General features: G+C 49.2%; 1 protein-coding gene and 1 non-coding gene across 2 annotated transcripts; both read right to left on the bottom strand.

The window, feature by feature from the left end:
• Positions 1-789: 789 nt before the first annotated feature.
• Positions 790-16242, bottom strand: DXO (decapping exoribonuclease). The gene is made up of 7 exons (XM_056844644.1): positions 16054-16242; positions 11955-12355; positions 11215-11444; positions 9201-9420; positions 4261-4396; positions 2175-2269; positions 790-945 (listed from the first exon to the last, which is right to left on the bottom strand). Exons 1-7 carry the CDS (start codon positions 16240-16242, stop codon positions 804-806), a joined length of 1413 nt encoding a protein of 470 aa, XP_056700622.1. The 3' UTR covers positions 790-803.
• TRNAI-GAU (transfer RNA isoleucine (anticodon GAU)) lies at positions 7574-7648 on the bottom strand. The gene has a single exon. It is a non-coding gene; the product is annotated as a tRNA-Ile (tRNA).
• Positions 16243-17624: the final 1382 nt, after the last annotated feature.

Here is a 17624-nt window from a genome sequence, read left to right on the forward strand (position 1 = left end):
CAACCTTCAATTCTTCTCCTACCTTGCACCTTTTCCTTCGCTCTCAATTGTTCTCAACATGCCATCCCTGCTGGTGCATACTGAGATCTCATCAGGCCAGCGCCCCTTTCAGCTAATTTATGAAATAAAGCAAATCAGAAATTCTCTACCTTCTCAGTGCAAGGTCTGGGCGCATGGCTTTCATCACTCATACATACGAGAGCCAGCGTGGTTAAGAGCGGCAGACTAATCTGGAGAACCAGTTTTGATTCCCCACTCCTCCCCACGGGAGCAGTGGGCTCTGATCTGGAGAACTGGGTTCGATTCCCCACTCCTCCACATAAAGCCTGCTGGGTGACCTTGGGCCAGTCACAGTTCTCTCAGAACTCTCGCAGCCCCACCTACCTCACAAGGTGGCTGTTACGAAGAGGGGAAGGGAAGGCGATTGTAAGCCGCTTTGAGACTCCTTAAAGGCGGAGAAAAGCGGGGTATAAAAACCAACTCTTCTTCTACAGGGGCGAGTCAGGTATTTAGTGCAGTGAAGGCTAATAGCCACTGACCGGCCAACCCACTTTCGCAAACTTGGCCAAAGCTTTGTTCTAAAGAAGAGACAGAGAGAAGCAGCCCAACATCAGTGGGAAACAAAGTATATTTTATTGCTCTGCTCCTCTTTCGTTGTGATGGGGGGGGGTTTAGTGGTAGAGGTGTCCCCTATCACCCATCCATTAGCCTCCCTTCGTTCTCTCCTCTCTCTCCTGCCCTGGGTTTTTTCGCCCGCCGGCTCTCAATCCAAAAACCAGCCTCTCACCCCAAGGCGGGGCTCATCAGTCCGGGATCTGGGGCGTGGGGGGCTTCTCCGTGCTCAGAGCTTCTACGTACCAGTCGGGCAAGAACGTGTACTCGGAGTCGTGGTGGACACTGAAGGAAACAGGGTGCCCTGGCTCCCAAGCGAAGAGATGAACCAGCCTGTGGGGGGAAGCGAAGATTGGGTCAGGAGAGCTGGAAGGAAAGTGAAGCGGCTCTTGCTCTGAATTCTTCCAAGTTGTATCTCTCCCTCCTCTTACACCTTCCTGTGCTCCCTTCATCCTACCAGTACGGCAAGCTTCACACGCTGAGTTGTGTTCTTTCTCATACACGTCCGTTTTTCTATTATAGCGCCTTCACTCAGGGATTTCCTTCCCACTGAAACCTATATTTATTTCCATTTTTTATTTATTAATTATTAGATTTGTATCCCGCTATATCCTGGCTGCAGCCAGGCTCAGAGCGGCTAACAGTCATAAAACATCATACATATATATAAATTAAAACTAAGTCAAATATACAATAAAATTATTATTAATGAAAACAGTTCGCTTCATCCACGTCCAAATTTGATTTTAAAAAATCTTTCATAAAGCTGCCTTATATCGAGTCAGAGCACTGGATCCCCCTATCACAGGTGTGTTTTCATCTATGCTCATTTAACCAAAGCTGTCAAGGACTGAACTTGGGCTATTTGGAATGGTACCAGCATGAACACATGAACTCATGAAGCTGCCTTATACTGAATCAGACCTTTGGTCCATCAAAGTATGTATTGTCTACTCAGTCCGGCAGCGGCTCTACAGGGTCTTTCACATCACCTACCTGCCTAGTCCCTTTAACTGGAGATGCTGGGGATTGAACCTGGGACCTTCTGCATGCCAAGCAGATGCTCTACTACTGAGCCACAGCCCCTCCCCAAACTTGACACAGGGGTTAAGAGTTGTAGACTTGAACCTGGAAAACCAGGTTCAAGTCCCCTCTCCTCCCCATGAAGCCAGCTGGATGACCTTGGGCCAGTCAGTTCTCTCTGAACTCTCTCAGCCCCACCTACCTCACGAGGCACCTGTTGTGGGGAGAGGAAGGCAGAGACAAGCGGGGTATAAAAACCAACTCTTTTTCTACCTGCTAAACCACCGTCCCTCCTGGAACTACTTAGAGAGCAATCTGAAACGGGCCTACTTGGAAGGAAGTCCCATCCCATTCAATGGGGTTTACTCAGAGGAAAGTGTTCTTAGGATTGCGGCCTTAATCGGCTTGTTTTTTAAATTTCTCAACTGCCTTCTATTACATTTACTTCAGACTGTAAGCTAGGGAGGGAGTGAGTTAGGAGATGAGGCAAGGCTCAATCGGTGCCCACCGCAGCAGCACAAAATTCGACCGGCACTCACTTTGGATTGTCCTCTGTCACCACTTTCTTGACAAAGCTGAGGAAGGCTGCGCAAAAATTCATACACACAGCCGGCTTCCAGCAGCCTGGGTCTTCCTGCCAGGAAAAAAAGGGGGGAAATAAAGCATTATTTAGGGCTGGGCGGATCCCCACCACCTACCTCGGCCCGATTTGTGCCCTTAAACAAGTGTAGAAAACCACTCGGAAAGGTTGAATGGCTGCAGTCCGACAGCCTGTGCAACCGAGGCCCGTCTTTCCTAAATCCAAGATGGAAGCAGTCTCCATGAAGCTTCGACAGAAATGGAACAGCAGGTCCAAACGAGGGCAGATTCAAGGGCCACGTTAGAGGACAAGGAAACAGGATAAGCCAGGGAAAGGGAGAGGAGAACCACAGCAATGTTGAGGGTTGAGCTGTAAAAACTAGTGAAGGAAGCTAGCCAGGATTTGCCATGTTTTAGGAGCCAAAGGAGGATCTGTTAGGTTTATGGGGAAAACGCCATCAATGCCATATTACTATAAATTGCATTAATTTCTGTCTGGTATGCACGTAGACAAGTTGGTTCTTATACCCTGCTTTTTTCTACTTTTAAGGAGTCTCAAAGCAGCTTACAATCTCCTTCCCTTCCTCTCTCCACAACAGACACCTTGTGAGGTAGATGGGGCTTAGAGAGTTGGAGGGAACTGTGACTAGCCCAAGGACACCCAGCTGGCTTCATGTGGAGGAGCAGGGAATCAAACCCGGTTCTCCAGATTAGAGAAGGCCGCTCATGTGGAGGAGTGGGGAATCAAACCCGGTTCTCCAGATTAGAGTCCTCTGCTCTTAATTACTACACCACGCTGGCTCTCGCAGAGTTCCAATAAGGTAGGTCAATACTACTATTACAGATGAACAGACTTGGCACATAATGCACTCTTCATTTTTTTATCCTGCCTTTCCTCTAAGGAACTCCAGGCAGCTCATGTGGCTTTCCCTTCTACCATTTTATCCTCACAACCACAACCCTGGTTAGGCTGAGAAAAAGAACGGCTCAGTGGGCTTCTAGGGCAAAGAGGGGATTCTGAACCCAGTCCTCCCAGAGCATCCTGAATAGCCCAGGTTAAGAGTCTTGGACTAGTATCTGTGAGACCCAGGTTCGAGTCCTCACTCGTGCCATGGAAGCTCGCCGGGTGACCTTGGGCTAATCACACGCTCGGCCTCCCCTGCCTCACAGGGTTGTGTTGAGGATAAAATGGAGGAGAGGAGAATGACGTACGCCGCTCTGGGTCTCCATTGGGGAGAAAGGCGGGGTATAAACACCTCAAACAAATAAGGACTTGGAAGTTAAGCAGGGTCAGACATGGTTACTACTTGGATGGGAGACCTCAAGGAAGGCGGGGGTTGCTAGGTGGAGAAAGACAATGGCAAACCACCTCCGAATGTCTCTTACCGGGAACACCCTGTGGATGGGGCCGCCATGAGTTGACTGTGACTCAATGGCACATTCTTCTGCTCCCAGATTTTGACACCCTAACCCCTATACAACTCTGGCTTGCCTAAAGTCGCAGATTGAAGTCGCGGCAATCTCAGTACAATCTAACGGGCTTTGAAGGGGGTACCTCTGCTTAGCACAGCACCGAGCCTCTCCTGCACCACCTGAGTAGGCATGGTGTAGTGGTTAAGAGCAGTGGTGTGGAGCGGTAGACTCTGATCTGGAGAACCGGGTTTGATTCCCCACTCCTCCACAGGAGCGGCAGACTCTGATCTGGTGAACCAAGTTGGTTTCCCCACTCGTACACATGAAGCCAGCTGGATGACCTTGGGCTGGTCACAGCTCTCTTAGAGCTCTCTCAGCCCCACCTACCTCATAGGGTGTGGGGAGGAGAGGGGAAGGTGATTGTAAGCCGGTTTGATTCTTCCTTAAGTGGTAGAGAAAGTCGGCGTATAAAAACCAGCTCTTCTTCTATCGGCAGTGAAGCAGAAGTCTGCCCTCCACTCTGCTGTCCTTCCCAAGCCCAGGGACTGATTCCTTGCCACGCTTCACTGGGAGCTGTTAACCAGAGGGGAAGGTGTCTTGAGAACTTCCAGCCACGTTCAAGGCCCGACTCACCCTGATGAGCTGGAATATCTTCATGGTCTCAAAGGTCTCCAGTCCCACCACAGAGCCATCCGGTCCCCGATATCCAGCCACAATCCGTGACACCCCGGGCAGGAACGACTGAGCCCACCACTTGATCATCTTGTGCCTGGGAATTAAAAGGCAAGGGCAGCATTTGGCTAACTTTTCTTCCGCACAAAATGTTGTCTTCCCCCTCTCCTGCCCAAGAATGAATGAGTCCCATTCCTGTCTCATTACTGTAGCCAACCACACCAGTCCAGCAACAAAGTAGCTCAGTGGCTGAGCACCTACTTTGCGTGCAGAAGGTCCCAGGTTCAATCCCCACCATCTCCAGCTAATTAAATCATATTGCACATAAGAACATAAAGGCCATGCTGGATCAGACCAAGGCCCATCAAGTCCAGCAATCTGTTCACCAGGGACCTCTAGGAAGCCCACAAACAAGACGACCGCAGCAGCATTGTCCCGCCTGTGCTCCACAGCACCTAATATAATAGGCATGCTCCTCTGATCCTGGAGAGAACAGGCATGCATCATGACTAGTATCCATTTTGACTAGCAGCCATGAATGCCCCTTTCCTCCATGAACAGGTCCACTCCCCTCTTAAGGCCTTCCAAGTTGGCAGCCATCACCACATCCTGAAGCAGGCGTTCCACAATTTAACTATGCGTCATGTGAAGAAATGCTTCTCTTCCTCTGTTTTGAATCTCTCGCCCTCCAGCTTCAGCAGATGACCCCGCGTTCTGGTGTTATGAGAGAGGGAGAAAAGCTTCTCCCTGTCCACTCCCTCCATACCATGCATAATTTTATAGACCTCTATCGTGTCTCCCTTTAACCGCCTTCTTTCCAAGCTAAACAGCCCTAAGCGTTTCACCCGCTCCCCACAGGACATTTACTCTAGCCCCCTGATCATTTTGGTTGCTCTTTTCTGCACCTTCTCAAGCTCTGCAGTAACATGAGGTGAAAGACCCCTGCCTGAGTCCCGGAAGAAAGTGCTGCCAGTCAAAGCAGACAATACTCATCTTGATAGAGCAAGCGTCTGACTCAGTGAAAGGCAACTTCGTGTGTTCTTCAGGGATCCATGAAAATTCATGGTCCTCCCTGAGGCCTTGGCTGGGACCACACACAGAACTTGGGGGGTATTCTGAGGGCCTTGCGTGACCAAATTCCCGCCATTCCCCACAGCTCTGAGGTGAGCAAGTTTTTAAGAGTGGGCGGGATAATGTGGTCAGATCAGTGATACTCCGTCGCTGGGGTGCCACGAGGGACTCTTCTGAGCACTGTTCCCCAACGTGGAACTGTCAAGACAGAAAAGCCATTTTGTTTCCTTGCAACCTCACTGTTCTCCATTTTGTGTGTCTAAGTGTCAGCGTTCAGTATTTTTCCACAGGCCTGGCTCATTTCCTTGTTTCGTTAACAGGCCTGGCTATCAAGGCTCATACTATCCCAACTAGCTGAGTGAGAACATCTGCATGAAGATGGGAGGGGGGAGATTGCTCTTTTCCTCTGAAACCTTATTCTAGTTCAGACCAGTTTACATCATCTAGAGACTTCTCCCAAAAGAAGAATTGGTTTTTATAAGATGGCTTTCTCTACCACTTCAGGAAGGATCAAACCGGCTTACGATCACCTCCCCTTCCCCTCCCCATAACAGACTCCCTTGTGAGGTAGGTGGGGCGGAGAGAGCTCTAAGAGAGCTGTGACTAGCCCAAGGTCACCCAGCTGGCTTCATGTGGAGGAGGGGAAACCAATCCAGTTCACCAGATTAGCCTCCGTCGCTCATGCGGAGGAGTGGGGAATCAAACCCAGTTCTCCAGACCAGAGTCCACTGCTCCAAACCACCGCTCTTAACCACTACACCACGCTGGTTGTTGATTGGCAGGCGGTTGTAACCTCGAAACAGCAACCGCTGAAGGGTAATCTGCAAGCATCCTCGAAATGCAGGCCTTACACCAGGGGTGGAAGTCCAGGTGACTCATTTGGTTGGTAACTGCAGATGTGGCACTCCACGGAGTGAGTACCATTGAGGTCAGAGCATTTAACTGGGACTTGGGGGAGAGACATGTTGAAATCCCTTGGAGAAGAACTCTTGAAATCAAAATGCGCAGACCGAACAATCTTGTTGATGTGCGCTGAAGTGTTTCGCCTCCGTAACATGTAGAAAACATGGAAGTGCTGCCAGCTCTCTCAAGAGGGCTAATTATGACCAGTACTATCATCGTCTATCAAATGGCTACCTTCGTGGAGCATGATTATACAGCCCCTATCCAAACTAAGGTAAGGCACAGAGAGGAAAACAACAGATGGGAGATGATGGAAAATGGAAAACAAAGACGAAATGCCAAGCCAAAAAGATAAGGAACGAATGCTTCACCAGTGGACACCAAAATGGCCAGAGTTATGTTAAGGGGGCAAGTGGCCAACTGAATTACAAACCAAGTCAGCTTAACAATGGTCATTAAGTCTAGCACTATGTAGTGGTATCCAGATTTATTTATTTTTTACAATTAGGGGGAAATACCCCTTCCCATAACAAATGGCCTTGCTGAGGAACCCCTGGGTGTCTCACAGAGTTCTGGAGAAGCGGTTAGTGTTTCCGGGTGTGCATGCAGTCCACAAGGAGTGTGGGCTCAGTCCCATTTGCAGGCCCACTGCAAGCATTCATGGGAAACTGAGTTTTCCCACAATTACTTTGGTGATGAAGCATTACAGACTATGGAAAGTAAGTACTTTTAAAATTCTCCCGGGGGCGGGGGCATTTTTCAAGGTAGAGTCACCAAATTCGCAGCATAGCTGCAAGGGACTCTCCTTGCATGGACCCCAAAGTTTGGTAAAGTTTGAGTCAGGGTGTCCAATTTTATGGGGTCCCAAAAGGGTCGACCCCCCTCCTCAATGGAAAAGCATTTACCATGCTTTTCTATGGAGGACAGGGAGGCTTTAAATAATGGTTTTAGAAATCAGAAGCAGTAGCTATTGGCATGAAAGTCAGCTGCAGAGAAGAAGCCTGCGTATTTACTCAGCTGCTAATTAGTAGCCAGAAGCAAGAGACAGAAAGCAGAACTTTGAGTTTCAGTAAACACTGAAAACTCTGATCAGTGCAAATAATGGAAATTTCCTGTTTTTTAGAAGGAATTTTATGCCAAATTAAGCGTCGTTGTAATCTCTAAATTTACGAATAAGTGACACGTACACATGAACACATGAAACTGCCTTATACTGAATCAGACCCTTGGTCCATCAAAGTCAGTATTGTCTTCTCAGGCAGGGCTCTTTCACATCGCCTACCTGCCTAGTCCCTTTAACTGGAGATGCCAGGGATTGAACCTGGGACCTTCTGCATATCAAGCAGATGCTCTACCGCTGAGCCACAGCCTCTCCCCTTATCCTCCCCATATCCTTATGGGACTATATACATTACTGGTTCTCGCTTGTATCTTTGAGACATCGCCTCTAGCATCCATGCTGGAAGTTTGACCTCTCCTTTACCAGTAAATAAATTTTCTCTTTCCTCTCTGACAAGATCTCTTTCTGTGTTTGTTTACGGCCTCCAGCTCAGTCGAACTGCCAGGCTAATTCCACTACATCACTTACTACCTGGAGATGCCAGGGATTGAACCTGAGACCTTCTAACGCCAAGCAGATGCTCTGCCACTGAGGCACACAGCCCCTCTCAACACTGAGCCCCCTAGTGGCAGCCCTTTCCAAATGCAGCAATTTGGACCCCGTTTCCCTTCCAGACATCCAGACTGGTCCTCTCCCCCCTGCAGCATCAAAACTATTTTCTGCCCAAACAGATGAACCTAAGAACCTAAGAAAAGCCATGCTGGATCAGACCAAGGCCCATCAAGTCCAGCAGTCTGTTCACACAGTGGCCAACCAGGTGCCTCTAGGAAGCCCCCAAACAAGACGACTGCAGCAGCAGCATCCTGCCTGTGCTCCACAGCACCTAATATAATAGGCATGCTCCTCTGATCCTGGAGAGAATAGGTGTGCATCATGACCAGTAGCCATTTTAACTATTTTAACTAGCCATGAATAGCCCTCTCCTCCATGAACATGTCCACTCCCCTCTTAAAGCCTTCCAAGTTGGCAGCCATCACCACAACCTGGGGCAGGGAGTTCCACAATTTAACTATGCATTGTGTGACGAAAGATAAGTGACAACAGATTGTTGTATTGCTATAGGACAATATTGACATACAAATCAGGCCTCTTCAGCCATCCTGCACTTCCCCTCTTCATTACATTCCAGGCACTTGGGACAAAAACTGCTCCCATCTGTCCCTTTAATTCCCCTCCATGAAAAGGTCTGGAGACTTCATTAAAAAAAATGTTTGGGACCTGCCCCTCATTCTCTGTGACGAGAGATATAATAACATAAGAAAGGCCATGCTGGATCAGACCAAGGCCCCTCAAGACCAGGGGTCCACTCACACAGTGGCCAACCAGGCACCTCTAGGAAGCCCACAAACAAGATGACTGCAGCAGCATTGTCCTGCCTGTGTTCCACAGCACCTAATATAATAGACATGCTCCTTGGATCCTGGAGAGAATAGGTATGAATCATGACTAGTATTCATTTTGACTAGTAGCCATGGATAGCCCTATTCCCCATGAACATGTCCACTCCCCTCTTAAAGCCTTCCAGGTTGGCAGCCATAAGAAAAACCATCCTTGATCAGACCAAGTCCAGCAGTCTGTTCACACAGCAGCCAACCAGATGCCTCTAGGAAGCCCACAAACAAGACGACTGCAGCACCATTCTCCTGCCTGTGTTCCACAGCACCTGATATAATAGGCGTGCGCCTCTGATCCTGGAGAGAACAGGCACGAAGAAATGGGGTGAGAATGTCACGGCACAGACCCACTGCAAGCCACTCGCAACGAACCAGAAGAGGAACCCCCGTTGCTTCTTCCTCACCCCCCTCACCTGTAAAAACTCCTCCTCTGAGCAGGGCTGTGCATGACCTTGCTGGTCTTTAGTTCCACGTAGCAGCTCGGTGGATCTGGCCAGGAGCTTCGGGGGTCCGTACAATCTACCTCCCCAGAGAACAGAAGCGAGTGTGTTCCCAACCGGGTCCGGATAACTGTGCAGAAGCCCTCGTTTGTGTTCACCACCCCGGTCGGGTCAGGAGTCCCATCAGGGGTATCTGGAACGGAAAGAGAAATTTAGTATCAGAGGAGCATGCCTATTATTTTGGGTACGGTGAAACACAGGCAGGATGGTGCTGCTGCAGTCGTCTTGTTTGGGGGCTTCCTAGAGGCACCTGGTTGGCAGCTGTGTGAACAGACTGCTGGACTTGATGGGCCTTGGTCTGATCCAGCAGGGCCTTTCTTATGTTAGCTTACGCAGCTCTCCTGAACGAGGAATGCAGGCGAGGGCAGGAGAGAGAGGAGGCATAATAATCCCTTCACCTTCTGCAAAGGACCGCATGACTGAATGGGTTACAAGATATGGTTTCCAAGTTCCCAAAAAGGGAATAGTCTGGGAGTCTGAAGTTTGGATTCTAACAAATACTTGAATCGGCCAGTAAGATTAACTGAGCTAAAACCTTTCGGTAGTTGCCCTTGGGGAGGGAAGGCAGCATGTGGCAGCCCGATCTCAGAAGCTAAGCAGGGTCAGTCCTTGGAAGGGGAGGAAAACTCTGCAGAGGAAGGCAATGGCAAACCACTTCTGCTTTTCACTTGCCTTGAAAGCCCCTCGCTGGGGTTGCCAGAAGTCGGCTGCGACTTGGCGGCACTTTATATACATAGATGCCCTTGACTAACTGCTGTGAAAGGTTATTTTAAATACAAGCAATTATAAAAAGACGCATTCCTCCTTCTCTCCCATAACAGGGGTATCTTCTAAGAAGATACCTTCTACAGCATGTGTGTGTATGCATCTAAAAAGAGATTTTGCTTTAAACGATTGCTTTTATTCATATTTAAATTAAGTAGTTAAGACGAAGAGAAGAGTTGGTTTTTATACCATACTTTTCTCTACCTTAAAGAGTCTCAAAGAGGCTTACAATCAGGAACACATGAAGCTGCCTTGTACTGAATCAGACCCTTGGGCCATCAAAGTCAGGATTGTCTACTCAGACTGGCAGTGGCTCTCCAGGGTGTCAGGTAGAGGTCTTTCACATCATATGCCCTTCCTCTCCCCCAGAACAGGCCCCTTGTGAGGCAGTTGGGGCTGAGAGAGTTCTGAGAGAACTGTGACTAGGCCAAGGTCACCCAGCAGGCTTCAAGTGGAAGAGTGGGGATTCAAATACAGTTCTCCAGATTAGAGTCCGCCGCTTTCAACCACTACACCATGCTGGATTGGTCAATTGTAAGTCATACTACCAAGATTTATGTAAACAGATGAGAGTTCTAAGAGAACTGAATAAGGGTTTGTGGGTGAATCAAGGGAGGCTTCAGATCCTAAGAGAGCCTTGAAAAGTGGTCCATGAGAATTACCAGCCCCCTCCTGTTTTTACTAAACTACTTACTAGTCACATGCGGCACATCAACAATCTAAACCAGCTCTGGGTCCTCTGATAGGAGGTTTTAGGGGGCAGGGACCAGAAGGAGGTTCTGAATTAGTACTCCTGACAGGGCATTTGAGCAAGAACTGGAAGCCTCAGGACTGGAGTAGCTGAGAGCCAGCGGGGTGTAGTGGTTAAGAGCGGTGGACTCTAATTTGGAGAACCGGGTTTGATTCCCCACTCCTCCACAGGAGCGGCAGACTCTGATCTGGTGAACCAAGTTGGTTTCCCCACTCGTACACATGAAGCCAGCTGGGTGACCTTTGGCTAGTCACAGCTCTCTTAGAGCTCTCTCAGCCCCACCTACCTCACAAGGTGTCTGTTGAGGGGAAAGGAAGGCGACAGTAAGCCATTTCGATCCTTCCTTAAGTGGTAGAGGAAGCCGGCATATAAAAACCAACTCTTCTTCTTCGTCTTTCTGGGAAGGCTCACCAGCACACATGTAATGCTCGAACTTGTAGCCCATGTACGTGAGCTCCTTCAGCAGTTCCGAGCGCTGCTCCCGCTGCCTCTTGGCAGCCTCGGTCTCAAACTCACTGACGTAGAGGGTCCCGCGGAAGAGGCTGACTGCCAACAGCCACCCGTCCTGCTTTTCGTAGGGGGTGGTGAGCACTTTTGTGAGATGCCCCCGCCACGTCACAAAGTCTGTGTTCAGCAGCTGTCTGCAGAGTAGGGAGAGACAGGTAGTTAAAGCAAAACAGGGAGCAGGGGGAAAGGAGGGGGGCCTTAACGCCAGCCGTCGAGTCTGTCCTTGGCATGCACGGTCCGCGGTGGTCACTCTCCGACACTTCCCGTTAAAGGATTTGAAGTCGCAGGACTCACAGCATCAGAGAGGGCAGAAGCACGGGCAAAAGGGAACGAGAGCCGCAGCCATGGAGCTGGCAGGGAACAACCTGATTCTGCACGTCCGCAAAATCCAGCAGTGACCCATTTCTACTTGGCAGAAATCAAACTAAGTGGGGATTTTCTCACAGGGAACATTTTGCGACTGCGTACTACAGTTCTCGTTCACAATCCTCGCGTATCACGAAAGGGCGACTAATTCTGTGTCTAGAGGCTTTGTTTCACTGCCGTCTCTGGGGGTTTTCACTGGTTTGGGGGGTTCCGTCCTTATGGGGCCCGCTCATTCCTTTTCCTCTCTCTCTTGGCCAACTCCGCCTGGCTTTCCTCACCCTTTCTCCTCCGCACCCTGCAGCTGCTTTCGGTTCTGAGCGACCCACTGCAGCAAATGCTCCAGTCCCTCGCGGACGCTCTCATCTCGCTGCACATAGCGATCGCGGTAGCCGTCGCGCAGGTCGAATCCGGGAGAGGGGCCTTCCATTGGGGGTGGGGCGTAGTAGCGGAGCTGGCGGGCGTCACCATGGTAACAACGTTGGGAGTCCAGGGAAAAGCGCCCCACTTCAGCTGGCCTCCGATAAAAGGGGAAAGGGGCATCGTACCGAGAAGGGGTGATGGGCAGAGTAAGGGGGGGCTTAGCATTGCTCTTCTGGCTCTTGACGAGCTTGTCTTCAGGGGTGTCCTCGTCGTCCCCTCGGTCTCGTTTCTTGAAGCCGGTGCCGGGCTTCATTGGTGACTGCAAGCGACAAGGGAAAGGGACCGTGAACCCAGGACCCCCAAAACCACATCAGCAAATGCTTTATTGGGTAAAATAAACACAATATTACAAGAAGGGGCACAGCCAATCATGCACCTATTTTTCTTGGTTCTGTCAGTCAGAACAGACACTTAAATCTACTTCATGACCTGCTGCAGTCACTCTGTAGGGAAGGGACTGTGGCTCAGTGGCCAAGGCCCCGCTTTACAAGAAGCAAGTTCAGTTTTTGTTCCTGGTGCTTCCCATTGAAAGAACGCAGGGAGCAGGTCTTGGGAAACCCAGGTCTTGAGAAAGGCACTTCTCTGCCAGAGGCGTCTTGGAGAGCCGCTGCCAATCGAAGCAGATGAGGATGATCAGGTGCCTGGAGACCAAGCCCTATGAGGAAAGGCTGAGGGAGTTGGGAATGTTTAGTCTGGAGAAGAGGAGGCTGAAGGGGTACACGATTGCTCTCTTTAAGTTCTTGAAGGGCTATCACTTAGAGGAGGGCAGGGAGCTGTTCCTGTTGGCATCAAAGGATAGGACTCACAATAATGGGTTTAAATTGCAGGAGGAAAGGTACCAGCTGGATATTAGGAAAAAAGTTTTTACAGTAAGAGCTGTTCAACAGTGGAATCAGCTACCTGGGAAGGTGGTGAGCTCCCCTCACTGGCAGTCTTTAAGCAGAGGCTGGGCAAACACTTGTCAGGGATGCTCTAGGCTGATCCTGCATTGAACAGGGGGTTGGACTAGATGGCCTGTGTGGCCCCTTCCAACTCTATGATTCTATGATATGATTCTATGAAACAATACTGAGCTTGACGGACCAAGGGTTCGACTTGGAAGAAGGGAGCTTCATAGGCTCATGTGCTAGACTCACAAGAACTATGTGTGACACAGCTGCCTTCGAAAACATCCTGGAAGTATTGGCAGGTGCAAAACACGGCAGCCCATTCACTTACTGAGACAGCCCCACATGGCACCAGAACGCTGACAATGAAAAAAGAGGAGGGGTGATTAATTTGCTTCTGGATTCAGTTCAAAGTGTCTTTTGCTTTAAGCACCCCTTGGGGGTCCACATATTAGCAGGACAAACTTTCCAGGAATAAACCCATTGCATGAAGTCAGGACAGTCCATTCCCTTAATTATCTTCCTTATCACAGGCAGTGGGGCTGGCATGGGCAGCAGCTACTCAGCTAATCTGGAAGCCCCCCCGCCCCCGGATGCAATCAGAGCCCTCCTAACACTATGAAATGCTCGCTGAACCTGGCTATTCAGTCATCTATCTGTCAATAGGGCTCTCGGGCTGATGAATTTCTAAAACTGGAACACCGTTCGATTGACAAATTACAAACTGTCACGTTGGTGGATTATTGAAGTTTAATTAGCTTCATGTACACCTTACCTTCCTCCTCAGTGGGGACCCAATGCAGCTTACAGCAGTCTCCTCTCCCGCCGTTTTATCCTCACAACCTCCCTGTGAGGTAGGTTAGGCTGAGTGTGTGTGTGGCTGGGCCCAAGGTCACCCAGTAAACTGCCAAGACAGAGTGGGGATTTGAACCTCGGTCCCTCAAATTCTTGTCTGATACTCTAACCCAGCGTTTCTCAACTTTTTCACCCTTGCGGAACCCTTACAATAATATTCATGTCTCAGGGAACCCCTACATATGATTTGTCTATTCATCACTATTTCTCGTGGAACCCCTAGTGATTTCTTGCGGAACCCTAGGGCTCCAGGGAATCCTGGTTGAGAAAAGCTGCTCTAACCACTACACATACACCAATCTGTAATATGGCATTAATAATACTGGTCTACCTTAGAGGGCTGTTGTAAGGATTAGAGAGATTAGGAACTCTCAGGATTCAGAAGGTCTTATAAAACGCTAAGTAGCATTAGTATTTCAGGCACCCACACAAACATTTTTAATATATAGAATATACTGGGGGAAACGGGGAAGAAGGAAGCATATCAAAACAGAGGGTAAGGGGTAAGGAGACAAACCAGGAAAAGAGCCTCAAAATAAATATGTTAATATATCATTCCCACACTTTTTGAGATCACTCTCTTCATCTGGGATAATTACTATTTATTGCAGCAGGTGATGGAAGCAGACTTGAAAACACCGAACCAGATCCAGACACTGATCGAGGCTTTCCTCCTCTATTTAACCTCCTGGACCAGTCTCAGTTATACGCAGAGGGAAATTGGAAGACAACGAGTAAGATCAATTACAAGCATTTTTTAAAAAAAAGGAAATAAGGATGGTTGTCAGAGACCAACTTTCGGGATACAGGAAAGCCAAGATCAAATTATATATCTGGCCACCTATCACTATCACCACTACCACCCTGTCCCATTTGAGAGCAAGTGTGGTGTAGTGGTTACGAATGTCAACGGAGGGGTAACCTGCTGCAAATATCCAGCAATACAAGTTGTGGTTAGGCGCCATTTGGAATTTTGTATTTTTAAGTTTTAATTGGGATTTTATTGTTCTAAATTTAGATTTTTATTATTGATGTATTAATGCATTTATATGATGTTACCTGCTCTGAGCCGGCCTCGGCCAGGCTCGAAATCCCCAAATAAATAAATAGATAAATAAAAGCGGTGGTTTGGAGCAATGGACTCTAATCTGGTGAACCGGATTGGTTTCCCCACTCCTACAACTGGGTGACAGTGGGCTAGTCACAGCTCTCTCAGCCCCACCTACTGCACAGGGTATCTGTTGTGGGGAGGGAAAGGGAAGGTGATTGCAAGTCGGTTTGATTCTTCTGTGTGTGTGTGTGTGTATATATATATATATATAATTTTTATAACAAAACATAACAAAACAAACACAATGAAATTAACATAAAAAATACAAAAAGAAAAAAACAAAATACAGAAGGGTATCTATATATCTTAATTATTACATTCATGATTGCTTGATTATAAAATTCAAAAAAGATACCCCTTCCCCCCCCACCTGAAAAAGTGACCCTTCACCCGACTTCCGAAGAAGTGTCTAAACAGTATTTATTATGCTTAGTAACACAAAAATATAATATTACTAAAAACTAGTTTCTATAACTCGTTAATCAATACAGTAAAATCCATTTTTGCCAAATTATCCCAATATGAGGCGGCCTTAAACCATGTTTTTTTTTTAAAAAAAAAAATTCTTCCATATCTTTTCCATGTAGGAATTCCGGTTTGATTCTTCCTTAAGCGGCAGAGAAAGTCGGCCTGTACCAAAACCAACCCCTCCTCGTCTTCTTGGTGTGGCCGGATGGTGCAAGAGGAGGGCCCCTTGCCTTTAGCTCAGCAGGCGCGTGGGTCCGCCCACAGCCTGGATGGGAGATCCCCCACCCCTGGGAACCCTCCCTACGTAAACAGTCTTTGCGCCGAGCTCCGGGATGGAGGGGGGGAAAAGGCGGGAACGCGACGCAACACATTTGCGGCCCCTTTTAATACGAACGGCGCGCCAAGCGCGTTCAGCTCACCAGTGCGGACGCTTTGTTGAACACCCTCTGCAAGGGATGCTGCAACCCGGTCCGCGGGCTGGCACCACCCCCTCCTCCTCCTCCTCCTCCTCCTCCTCCTCTTCAAGGTACCCAGGCGTCCGGGCTCCCGGCGGGCGGGAGCACACCACCCCTCCCCCCTCCCAGCCGCCCGCAGCCAATCAGAGGTGAGCGAATCCGTCCCGAACGCGCCACTTACCTGCGGTGACGTCATCGCCGGGCGCCTCCGGTCCGCGCTCGGAAAGCCCAGCGCGGGGCTGAGACGCCCCGAAGGCGCTGCGAGCCTGGCGGGTTCGGCGCGAGCCTCCCTTTGTGCCCTCATCAAGCCGCGACCGAGGCGAGGCCGCGTCCGAGGTTCGTTTCTTCGGCCGGGTCGGCGTGGCGTCATCGCGAGGCGCCGGGCGGAGAAAGGGGACCGGCTGCCCTTTCCTGTGGCTCTCAGTCGCGGAGGTCGCAGCGCAGCCAGTAGGTGGCGCTCGCCGCCCGTTCTTTTAGACTCTGGGTTTAGCGCCGCATTGCCGCATCCGAGACATCACTCTGCAGGGCGGCTTATTGTTGAGTTTTGAGGATATGGATGGGGGAAAAGTGCATCTAAAGAGTGGCAAATTCAATGCAAAACCTTCCATGAATAAATGGCCATTTACTCATGGGAGGTTTTGCATTGAATTTGCCACTCTTTAGATGCACTTTTCCCCCATCCATATCCTCAAAACTCAACAATAAGCCGCCCTGCAGAGTTTTGAGAATTCAGATGGGGAAAATGTGCATCTATAGAGTGACAAATCCAATGCAAAACCTTCCATGAATAAATGGCCATAGGGCGAAAACACACGGGAGGTTTTTGCCTTGGGTTTGCCGCTCTCTAAATGCACGTTTTCCCCAGCCAAATTCGCAGCACTCAAGAATAAGCCCCCAAGCAGAGTTTTGAGAATTCAAATGGGGAAAATGTGCATTATAGAGGGTGGCAAATCCAAGGCAAAACTGACGTGGAAGCAGGCGGATTAGCAGTTATCCAGGACGCACCACCAGAACTCCTTGCTTTATAGAAAACAGTGTTGTTTAATTTACAGTGCACGGATAAAAGACAAACCGTCACGTACACTTCTCTCCACCAAACTTCCCAACACAGTGACAGTTACATAGGCTTCTATACATAACACCACCTGAAACCAATAAGGCCACCTGCAGACCTGGCCACAGTATTACATCATCCTTACTGCTTCAAACCGGTTAGTTGCAGTTCACCCTAGAAACCTGCAAGGCTATTGCTGCCTCTTGCATCATCCTAGATGCCTCTGATCTGACAGCTACCTGTCAGCTGTCTCTGTCAGATTATGCGTTTTCGCCCATACTAAACATGGCAAAACACAGCTTCATTTTGTTGGACGTCACATAGATTCTCTGTCATTTTTACCAACTGACTGCTGGCACAAAGGATAGGGTTGCCAACATAGGGTTGCCAACCTCCAGGTACTAGCTGGAGATCTTCTGCTATTACAACTAATCTCTAGCTGATAGAGATCAGTTCACCTGGAGAAAATGGCCGCTTTGGCAATTGGACTCTATGGCATTGAAGCCCCTCCTCAAACCCCGCCCTCCTCAGGCTCCGCTGGTGGCTAAGAGGGACCTGGCAACCCTATGCCAACTCCCAAGTTAGGGCATACCTGGGCTCAGCGCTAGGACTACCAGCTCTGGGTTGGGAAATACCTGGAGATTTTGGGGGTGGGTCCTGAGAAGAGTGGGGCTTGGGGAGGGGAAGGACTTCATTGG

Source organism: Euleptes europaea, chromosome 1 (genome assembly GCF_029931775.1).
Source record: "Euleptes europaea isolate rEulEur1 chromosome 1, rEulEur1.hap1, whole genome shotgun sequence".
Lineage (NCBI taxonomy): Eukaryota > Metazoa > Chordata > Lepidosauria > Squamata > Sphaerodactylidae > Euleptes > Euleptes europaea.

Excerpts from the sequence above, each read along its gene's own strand:
- DXO (XM_056844644.1), bottom strand. The coding sequence starts at position 16,242 with ATGACGCCACGCCGACCCGGCCGAAGAAACGAACCTCGGACGCGGCCT. Across the intron at positions 9,421-11,214 it reads CGAGCATTACATGTGTGCTG|ATACCCCTGATGGGACTCCT; the intron begins GTGAGCCTTCCC and ends TTTCCGTTCCAG. Across the intron at positions 946-2,174 it reads GTGACAGAGGACAATCCAAA|GCTGGTTCATCTCTTCGCTT; the intron begins GTGAGTGCCGGT and ends TTCCCCCCACAG.